The 10,164-nt window shown below is 61.8% G+C and overlaps 1 protein-coding gene across 1 annotated transcript; it reads right to left on the bottom strand.

The window, feature by feature from the left end:
- Nucleotides 1–1,239: 1,239 nt before the first annotated feature.
- On the bottom strand, nucleotides 1,240–9,430 carry MRGPRF (MAS related GPR family member F). The gene is made up of 3 exons (NM_001313829.1): nucleotides 9,267–9,430; nucleotides 6,083–6,195; nucleotides 1,240–3,095 (listed from the first exon to the last, which is right to left on the bottom strand). The coding sequence occupies exons 2-3, from the start codon at nucleotides 6,128–6,130 to the stop codon at nucleotides 2,112–2,114; spliced, it is 1,032 nt and encodes a 343-aa protein (NP_001300758.1). The 5' UTR covers nucleotides 6,131–6,195; nucleotides 9,267–9,430; the 3' UTR covers nucleotides 1,240–2,111.
- Nucleotides 9,431–10,164: the final 734 nt, after the last annotated feature.

The following is a 10,164-nucleotide window of genomic DNA, read 5'->3' as shown; positions in this document are numbered from 1 at the left end:
TGGGGAAGGATGGGGGTAGCTCCCCCCTTGGCCCCTTTCAGGACTGGAAAGCATTTCCACCCCATGGAGGGAGGCCTGCTGGTAGAAGCTTTCCCTGTGAACGGGTCCTGCCCCTTGAATGTGTCCTCGGGACCCCACTTGGCTTCTTTGAGTCCCCAGAAGTGTCAGATATGAGGCCTCCAAGTCTGCTTTTCCGGGATTCCTGGACTGGCTTGTGGGGAGGCACGGGGAGTGTGGGAGGCTGGGGAGCATGCACACCAGGCTGGGGGGCGGGAGAGGCAGGCACACTGACTTCCACTTGCCTCCAGACACACAGGATCCTCTCTCTGCAGAACAGTGACCTCGACTGGAGGAGCAGCTGGGATTGTTGGGAAGGAGAGCAGTGGTCTGGAGAGGTTGGCAGGGATGAGGGCAGCCACCTGGGGGGCTGGTCACCAAGAAATGCTCTGGGATGACTAGGGTAATGCAGAACACATCCAAGGTCTTCAGCGGAATGCCAGCCCCCAGACAGGCCTGCAGGAGCCTGGTGGCACTGCTGCTCCCCAGGTGGGCAGGCAGTTGGTTCCGTTAGCCACCTGCCCTCTCCCTGCCCTCGCCCTACCCTCAGCAGACAGGGGCCTGCTCCCAACCTGGGCCACTGGTGCCTCTGCCCTGGTCTTTCCTTGGGCCCATGAGCAGGTTCCTCTCAGAGCTTCCCTGCAATGGGGCTGGGATCCTAGGCTGGACACCTGGAGCCCAAGATGGGCCTCTTTGGGGGCTGGCTGGAGGCAAGGGGGCAGTCGGGGAGCCTCTGGCCTGGCCCAGCCCCTGCCTCAGAGAGTATGGGATGCGGAGCAGCATTCTGGACAAGTAGCAGTAGGAGAAGCGGCAGCAGCCCAACCCAGGGAGCCTCTGTGTGGACACGCTCTGCTCCTTATAGGCAGGGACTGTATTAGCCAGCACAAGGCCTGGCACTGAGTAGACCCATGATGAAAACTTTGCAAGGGGAGCAGGGGCTGCTGAACGGGTGAGAAAGGACATAGGCTTCAGCCGACAGGACAGTGTGGCTGACCAAGGCTCCATCAGAGGGCTGGATACCCTGCCAGGAGAGAGAACACTCCAGAGGTGTCGACAGGTCAGCCCGGAGGCAGAGCACCGGAGCTGGGGTCCAGAGTGGGGGGGGGGGCAGAGCACAGAAAGGCGCCCAAGGGCCCTCACTGTGGGGCAAGAGCATAAACAGGAGACAGCAGGAAGCCTTGCTCAGTGCATGATATAAAACGTTTATTAATATGCATTTATTGTTTTTCGTAAGACTTGCGTTGGCTACGCAGGGCCACTGTGCTTGGAGGTGGGCTGGGTGGCCAGGTGGACCAGTGCCCACTTTCGGGGGGCGGGGTGGGGCTGGAGCCTAGAGGCCCCGGACAGTCGGCCGAGTCTCGAGGACCGACACACCGTGCCCTCCGGGAGGCTGCCCAGGGGCTGGCCCGCGGGGAGTCAGAGAGCAGTGGCCTGCCCGAGCTGGCCAGAGCTCCTTCCTGCCCAGCTGCTGGCCATGACCCGAGACTCCTCCACTGAAGTCAGCAAAGGATTCATCGAGACATCGTGTGCAGAAGGACGGAGCTGCAGGGCGGGTGAGCCAGAGCCCTCTCCCACATAGCACCATTTCGTTCCGGTCGGCTCGCCAGCACTGCTCGGAGGGCACAACGGAGAGACCGGTGCCCTGATGGGGCGAAGCTGCCGCCCTAAGGGGCGGTGGGGGCGGCTGTGTCATCTTCAAGGAGGGCTGATTTAAAGGGGCAGGAGGTGGATGGGGCCGGGTGACCCCCGCGTCTCCTTTCCTGACCAGCCTGGGGGGAGGAGGAGCCCCACCCTCCGGGGGCAACTTCCCAACCATGGGCCTCTGACCATAGAGAATTGCTGCGGGAGCCTGTCCGGGTCCCAGGGCCTGTTGGCAGGGGGCTGCTCAGTCCACCAGCCACCCCCAGAGCCTCTGGCCCACGGAGAAGGAGGCATGAGGGGCGGGAAGCAGACTCTCCTCCTTGTGCCTGGGCACCGGGGCACTTGCCAAGCTCCTGTCCTGTGGCAAAGGGTCTCTGGGGGCCACGGCCCCTGCCCCCTCTGGGTCCTGGCTCTCAGGAGGCGTTCCCGGAGGGGCACTGCATCTCCATGGTGACCGTGTTGGGGGTGCCACCCCCCGCCTCCCCCAGCTCGGCGCCGTCCCGCAGGGCCCGCTGGAAGACCACCCTGAGCGGCTCCCACAGCCGCTGAGACTTGTCCCTCCCGGCCAGGAAGTAGATGACCGGCTTGGCACTGCTGTTGATGCAGATGCATAGGTCGGTGACATACTCGGGGAAGGGGGCCGGGATCTGGAAGACCCAAAAGAGGAACCAGTCGATCCCCAAGTAGATGGAGGACACGAGGAAAACCGAGACCATGGCCAGGATGACGTGGTTGAGCTTCGCGGAGCGCTGGCGCCGCCGGGCCCGGCACTCGACGCGCAGGATGAGCAGCAGGCAGGGCAGCACCATCAGTGGGCAGAAGACCAGGAAAAGCAGGATTCCCAGAAAGATGTCCACGTGCCTGCAGGCCGCGCCCGAGCCCTGCCGGCCCAGGAACACGCACAAGTAGTTGTGGATGCTGGTGACCAGGAGCGACAGGGTCCAGAGCAGGGTGCACACCACGGCCGACAGGCGCTTGGGCCGCCGGCGCCAGTACCAGACCGGGAAGAGGACGGACAGGCAGCGCTCCGAGCTGATGGCCGGCAGGAGGCTTACACCGGCGACAAAGGTGCAGAGCCCCAGGACCCGGGACACGGCGCGGATGTAGTCGGCGAACGTGCCCAGGAAGCCCCCCGTGTTCAGGATGGAGAACACGGCCTTGCTGAAGAGGTAGCCGACGTCGGCGCCGGCCAGGTGCAGGAAGTAGACGGAGAAGGGGGTCCTCTTGATGGAGAAGCCGAAAAACCAGAGGACCAGCCCGTTGCCCACCAGGCCGCAGAGACAAAGGAGCAGGAAGATGTAGTTCATGACGGCCGGCGGTGGCAGCAAGGCGATCTGCTCGATGGTCAGGAAGCCGCGGCTGTAGAGCTCCGGGGCCTCACTCCCGCCGGGACACATCTGTGCAGGTGCAGAGGGGAGACACCTGTGATGCCGGCCGGGCCCCACTCCCCAGCCTGCACCTGCGTCCGGGTGCGCTGGTCCTGAGTCTGGGCTTGTAGGGTCCCTGGTCTCTGTAACCAGAGCCAAAGACAACCCTGCTCCCACGTAGTGCCACCACCCTGTGCCCCAGAGGCTGCTGCCAGCGGCCTAGAGGAGTGACAGTGAGAACCGTCAGTCCCCAGTAGAGGCACAGGACTGACCCCCAGTCAGAATAAACTCTGGTCAAAAAGTGTCCGTGTCAGGAAAGTTAAAGAACAGCTGAGGGACCTTTCTAGATTGAAGGAGAATGGAGAGCCATGACCAAGAAATGTGATGCTGTGTCCTAGATTTTAGAAGGGCCCTGGTGGTTGTTGTAAAGTATGTTAGCGGGGTGACGGGGAAATGTGGGTAGGGTCTGTATGTGTGTATCCTGGTCCTGCCCCAACGTTAGATGTTCTGAGCAGGAACATGCCCTGTGGCTCTGCACTGGAGGGTCCTTGTTCTCACAGGGCTACTTGGGCCCCAAGGGGCTTGGTGGCTGCAACTAATTTTCCAGCAGTTCTGGAAGAGTCTACCATGAGGTGCATAGAGGGGAAGCACAGGTGGCAAAGGCTAACGCTTGGTGAGGGGCATATGGGTCAGCCCGGGGCTGTCCTGGCACGTTTTCTGTACATTTGCCATGTTCCACACTAACACATGAAAATATTTATTCAAAAAAAAATTAAATAGGTGCACCTGGGTGGCTCAGTGGTTGAGCATCTGCCTTCCACTCAGGTCATGATCCCTGGAGTCCCGGGATCAAGTCCTGCATTGGGCTCCCTGCAGGGAGCCTGCTTCTCCCTGTGTCTCTGCCTCTCTCTTTCTGTCTCTCATGAATAAATAAATAAAATCTTTTAAAGAAAGTAAAACAATTAAGTAAAATAATTGACTAAAAAAATGGACGTTGGCCCTGACTGGAGCAGGAACCTAGGTGTCCCATAGCGGGATCAGAGAGACCTGGGGATGAAGAGGTGGTCCCTGCAGGGCCAGGGTGAATCTGGGTTTCTGGATCAAGAGGGATCTGGATGCACCTCGGGGCCTCCCTGGGGAGGTGGAGACCCCAGGCTCTGGGGAAGCACTTTGATACTTGAGCTGAGTATCCTGCCTGCAGGGTGTGGGCTGGGGACAAATGCGTGAAGGTGGGCCCTGTGCAAAGGACCATGGGGGGGCAGGCGGTGTTGCAAAGTGGAGAACACCCGTCCTGAGCACAGTGAGCAACTGCTCTGCTCCAGCCGGTGGGTGCTGGGGGGCAGGGGGGCAGCTTGGAACGGACCACAGGCTGAGCAGCCCGTCATCCTTCCTTCCCTCCCCAGAGAAGCCAGAACTCTAGATGGTACTATGAACTACCCTGATCTTTAAAGGGTCACATTTAGAAAAACATCGTGTAGGCCAAATATAACCCATCTACAAGCTGGATTCATTCTCGGGCTATCATTTTGACCTCCTGTTCCAAGCGACAGGGCTGCCCAAGCACTGTCACTCCCTCCCCTCAGCCTGGCGGGCGTCACTGGTCCCCCCAGCCCTCCTTCCCACAGAGCCTGAACCTGACGCCCCCACCCCCTCCGATACCCCCCGCCCCAGTCTAAGGCTAGGTATCATTCCCATCGCTCATGACTCTCCCCAGAAGAAAACAAATGGAAAGGTTCTTGAGGCTGGGACAGTCTGTCACCTTCCAGAAGTCTGCCAGCTTTGCCAGATACCCCATAACACGGGTGTGTGTGTGTGTGTGTGTGTGTGTGTGTGTGTGTGTGTGTGCTTCTATCAGGGGAGTCTGCGAGCAGAGAGTGGGGGTGTTGGCCAAACTTCTGTGAGGTCAGGGCAAGCACGCTAAGGGGGTCCTGTTAGCCCCCCATCTCCCTCTAGGCACACTTATTGGCTCGGCATCTCTGTCTGTCTATCTGTCTGTCAACCCCCCACTGGCTGAGGCTGCTTTTTACTCAGGCTTTCCTGTTGGTGGCTTTGACGACTCCGGCCACAGCCACGGAGCACCAGACAAGCCCACGCCGAGGGATCGCTCAGAGCTTCTCGCAGGCTGGAAAAAGTCTGCAATCCCCTCCTGGGAGTCGGAGCGGGAGGGCCGGGTGAGTCACTGGGCGTGTAGCTGCCATCCCCGGCCACATACTGCCTTGTAAAATGCGGGCTCTGGAGCCTGGCCCCCCTCCCGGGGCTCTGTCTTTCCTCCGGGGATTTCTGGAGACTTCTCCCCAGCCAGTCCCATCTCTGCCTCTTGTGGCTGCTGTTCCACAGTGGTCTCTGGGGAAGGAGGCCAAGGGCCACAGGCCCCGGGCAGGAGTCCAGGCTCTGTCCCCACCTCTGGGCTCATCCCAGTCAGGTTCCTATGCTGGCATGGGCCTCAGTTTCCTCAGATGTGAATAAGGCTGCACTAGACAGACTCCAAGGGTCCTTCCAACTGGGAGAGTGTTCTGCCCAGGATTTCGAAGGGAATCCCAGAATTTTCAAGGACCTCAGGGAAGGAGGGGGCTGGGAAGTCCAGAAGGGGCAGCGTGGCCTGATGTGATGTCAGGGTCTTGGCCACAGCTGGTGCCCGGATATATGCCCTGATCCAGACCCTGGCCTTGGGCGGGTGGTGCTCCGGAGGGCACATGACATCAGGGCCACTTTGGTGCCAGCTTCTCAGGCCTCCTGGCAAGGCCTGGCCATGGGACGTAGCTGACCACCCCACCTCTGCAGGGGGGAGACAGAACACGGGCCCTCGAGGTTGTAACAGCTCACAGGGTGGGCTCGGGAAGGGATCCGGTTGGGGGACCACATAGCCCTGAGGGTTGCTGCCCACCTCTTAGTCCTGAGACAGGGGATGGGCCCCGGTGGCAGAGTGCAGGGCGAGCAGATGCTGGGCTGAGCCTGCCCCTCCTGCCACACCCGGCCCCGCAGGGCTCCGAGCCCCCTCCGCTGCCTGGAGCACTTGCCTTGCCCCTGGCTCCAGGATGGGCCTCCCAGGAACAGTTCCCCACCATCTCCAGGCCTGGCCCGTCCAGACTCCTCACGGCTCTGCTCACCGTGCGCCGCCCGCACACCTGCCCTGGCAAAGGCAGAAAGGGTCTTGTCAGGGCAACAGGGTTCTCCACCTGCCCCAAAGCCCCCTCCACCTTCCAGACCCCTGTGCCCTCCGGCCCCCCAAGGGCTCTCACTTTGGAGGAAAAGCAGGCAAACCAGCACCCAGCTCACTCAGAGCCTCCGAGGCTGTGTGGAAGGCACGGGGACTGTCCTGTGGAGTCCAGGGCGGTAACATCTGCTGCACCACCCTTTCCTGCCTGGACTCCTTATGCACCCCTTCATCACACCCTAGATGCTCACTGATGCTTCCTTGGGCAGAAACCCCACTCCTCACCCCTTCTTGCTTGATCTGTGAGACTTCTGAAGCCACATGGCTTCTGGGGACATGCATTTATATACACACAGATTTGCCGTGTGCCTCCTTTGTGCCAGCCCTTGGTGGGATGGGGTTCCTGGCAGCCAGGCCCAGCAACCTGGTCGGGCCCTGTGTTTGTAACTCCTGAAGGTGTCTGGTCCTTCCACAACACGTGACTGCAAGGCAGGATAACCTGGTCATCCTCAGTATCACTGTCACCACCATTGACCCCTCAGATAGTGACTCCCCGCCAGGAGTGGAATGCCATGCCAGCCAGTCCATGGCCATCATCCCACTTGGTCTTCATTACCAGCCATGATGGGGGCGGGGGGGTTCCAAGGCCCAGGAAGGTGCAGTCACCTGCCCAGAGCTCACGTGGTAACAGTTGTACCCACCGTAGTTTGGGAGATTTGTGTATCATTGAGCCCAGAGAGGCTGTGGAGGAGGAGCAGCTGGAGGGAGCAGGCCAGGAGGGCACTGCAATGGCCCCGGCTCCAGGCGGGAGGAAGGGCAGCTGTACGCAGCTAGGACTGCAAGTCAGAAGGCCTGGGAGTGGTGACAGCCCCCAGGAGGGGCATCCCTGCCTGATGGAGACTGCTCCACCCTGGCCAGGCAGAGGTCACTGGCCCACGTGCTCCAGGTCCCCTTTGAATTGAGTCTGGTCCCTCAGTCTGAGCCCTGTCCCAGCAGGCAAGCCCCTAGTCCTCCCACTGTGCAGGTGGGGAAACTGAGGCTGAACCACAGTGTGCTGGGACTGCCCTCCACCCAGAGGGAATGCTGGGCTGCTCAGCCAGCCTCCCCTGGAGTTCCTTCCCAGACCACAGCGGCCCTGCGCTTCCCTCCACACCCCGGCTCAGGTGAGACCCAGGCAGGCATGCCTGTCATCAGCAGGGAAGGGTGGCCAATTGCACGCAGCTGGCACCCTCTTTAATGCTTGACCTTCTGGAGCCGAGGCAGGGGGTGTGCAGAGACCTGCACTTGCACCTGGACCTGCACCTGGACCCAGGCCCCCCACCCCCTGCAGCCTGGCTCCCCTCCTGGCCTTCCCCCCAGAGTGCTCTTTGCCCCTACTCTTGCACAGTGTGGCCATGAGCCTTGTGGGTGTGTGGCTTGTGGGTGTGGTGAGCGCACATGTATGCCCAGTGTGCGGGTCACAGCACCGCCTGCGGTGACAGTGTGGGCAGCACCAGTGGCCTAGGTGGCTGTCCACGGGGTGGGAGCCCTGGTGCCCCAGAGGAAGTGGGTGAGTCTGGTGCATGTGTAGTGTGTGCAGACAGATAGCATAGGCTACCAAATGTGTGTCTAGAGCCCCACGCCTCCTCCAAACATAATCTTGATTCCAGCCAGGCCACGGTCCCCACTGCCTGGGACAGGCCTTATGCTCACCTGCACACTGGGCTGCAAGCTACTGGCCTCCACCATCCCTCCTGGTCCCCGATGGATTCCCACTGTACTTGGTGGCCCTTCTGGTTGCCCACCACCCCTAGGCCTGGGCCCTCAGGGATGTCCTGACTGCCGGCCTTGCCCTCTCACCTCAGCCAAGCTAGACACCCTCCCGCCCACCCCCCCACCCCCCGGTACAGAGACGCCTCCCGGGGCAGCCAGCTTAGGGTCGGCCTGTGATGACCAGCTGAGCCCAGGCATGAAGTAAGGGCTCCTACCTCACCCCGCCGATTGCTTCCATGTGTGGATGCCCCTAGTGTGTCCCCGAACTCTCCTGCCACCTTGCCACGGGTAGTCTGGAGGGCGATTGCCCTCATACAGGGATCTAGAAGCCAAGTGGACCCTAGATGGGCCACAAAAAGACCCGTGTGTGATGCGTGTGACGTGTGTGAGCAGCGTGTGTGAGCACGGGGGAGTGTGTGTACTCCCTGGGTTGGGATCTGGCCTATGACAGAAGTAGCTCCTACTAAAGCAAACAGAAAAAGCAGTCAGCTCTGCGCACTCCTGACCCCCCCTGCAAAGCACAAGGCCTCAAAGGGTCCGGCCACCTATCCACCTTCTCTCCTTTCACCCCACCGTACCACAGCCCAGTGCCAGATCTACCGGGGACCCTGATGGTGACAGTGAACCTGACGGTGACGGCGGTGAGGCTGTCCTGCAGGAGGCCTAGGTGGGCACACTCAGGCTGCAATCCCCCAACCCGGCTTCCCGGCCCCTCCCTCCCAGGTGTCACAGCCGCCCTCCACCCCAGGGATGCTGCGGTTCCCATTCCAGGGCCAGGGTCCCCAGCTCAGCTCACAGCTCCGATGGAAGAGACTAATCTGGGGACTCAAGAGCCAACAGCGCACCAGGCGCCTGGGACAAGGTGGGATTGCAGCCGCTCCGCCTCCTGTAGACGCGGCCGGCCAGCGAGCTGCCTGCGCACAGTGGGAGCAGTCTCTCTGCACTTGGGATGCTGCCGGCTGGGTGTTCCCTTCCCGCCCTTCCAGAAAGCGGACTTGGATGGCGGGCGAGGGTGGGGGTAGGGACAGAGGGCGAGCCCCCACCCCTCCCACTGGGAGGACAGAGCAGGAGTGGGAGGTGGAGGCCAGGGTGGGGGACAGGCAATGCCAGGACGCCAGGGCCGGTCACCGGTCACCGAGGCTGGGGCTGTCAGAGCCTCAGAGCGTGCTGGAGTCTTCTCTGGGGCCTCAGGCTTCCTGCTCGGAGCCACGTGATTCCTGGGGGCTGAGCGCCCCGACAGCACCCACCTCCTTCTCCCTCCCTGCAGCCTTCCCTGGGCCCGGCCGTGCAGCTACCTGCGCTGTCCTGAGCGTCCCAGGTCTCCCCTTCACGGAGCGCGCACCCGCCTCTGGCCGGGGAGCTGCGGGGCGGCAGGGCAGCCCCGGAGCCTCAGAAAATGGGAGCTCGGGGCGGAGGACAGCCTTTGCCTGCCTGTCCGCCTGCCTGCCCGCCTGCGGAGGAGATGGCTTGGGGAGCAGAACCCGCCCCAAACCCAATTCCAGGCCAGGAGGGAGGGGGAAGGAGAGGAGGACAGGAGGAGGGGCTGAGCCAGGGCTGGGATGAAGCTTCGGGAAGGAATGCCGGGCTCGGGCTCGGGAGCAACCCCTCTTCCCCCAGCCTCACTGGGAACTCAACTCCCCGCCTGGTGACGTCATGTTGGCCCGAGCACTGCTGCCAGAGTCCAGCTGTTAATTTCAGTTGCATCCTGCAGCTCAGCTCCGCAGGGCTGCCCCCCAGAAAGCTCGGGGCTGTGCACTTGCTTGGTTCCTTCCTTCTGCTCCCACTGGGTCTTTCGGGGGCGTGCAGGCCACGAGGGACAGACCCCCACCCGCTTGTTTAAACGTCTTCAGGAGCTGTTACAGAGAAGCTGGGAGGTAGCAAGGTGAGGGCTCCATGGAGAGGGAGGTGTAGGCACTTTTGAGACGTAGACTGGCAGCAGGACAGCAGTGCCACCCAGGGGTCAGCCCATTCCCCTTCCCACCTGGAATCTGCCTAGGGCCCCCTGTCGGCTCATGGAACCAGGAACCCCCTTTCCCTAGCCCTAATAGCAATCAGATGGCGCAAGTGGAAAATCACAGCACTTTCCTTGGGGAGGGGGGGTGCGGTTGGCGGGCTGTGTGTGCCTGCTCCGCGGGAGGATGAGTCAGGCCTCCCCCCTACCCTGCGAGCCTTCTCAGGGTCCTGGGAGCAGCA

The sequence above is a fragment of the Canis lupus genome, chromosome 18, assembly GCF_011100685.1.
Source record: "Canis lupus familiaris isolate Mischka breed German Shepherd chromosome 18, alternate assembly UU_Cfam_GSD_1.0, whole genome shotgun sequence".
Lineage (NCBI taxonomy): Eukaryota > Metazoa > Chordata > Mammalia > Carnivora > Canidae > Canis > Canis lupus.
The sequence above is the reverse complement of the archived record's forward strand: the minus strand, read 5'-3'. Positions and strand labels throughout refer to the sequence as shown.

What these genes read in the sequence shown, in the direction of transcription:
- MRGPRF (NM_001313829.1), bottom strand. Translation starts at nt 6,130, where the DNA reads ATGGTGGGGAACTGTTCCTGGGAGGCCCATCCTGGAGCCAGGGGCAAG. An exon ending in ATCCTGGAGCCAGGGGCAAG is followed by an intron (nt 3,096 to 6,082) that starts GCAAGTGCTCCA and finishes GCACCTGCACAG; the next exon opens with ATGTGTCCCGGCGGGAGTGA.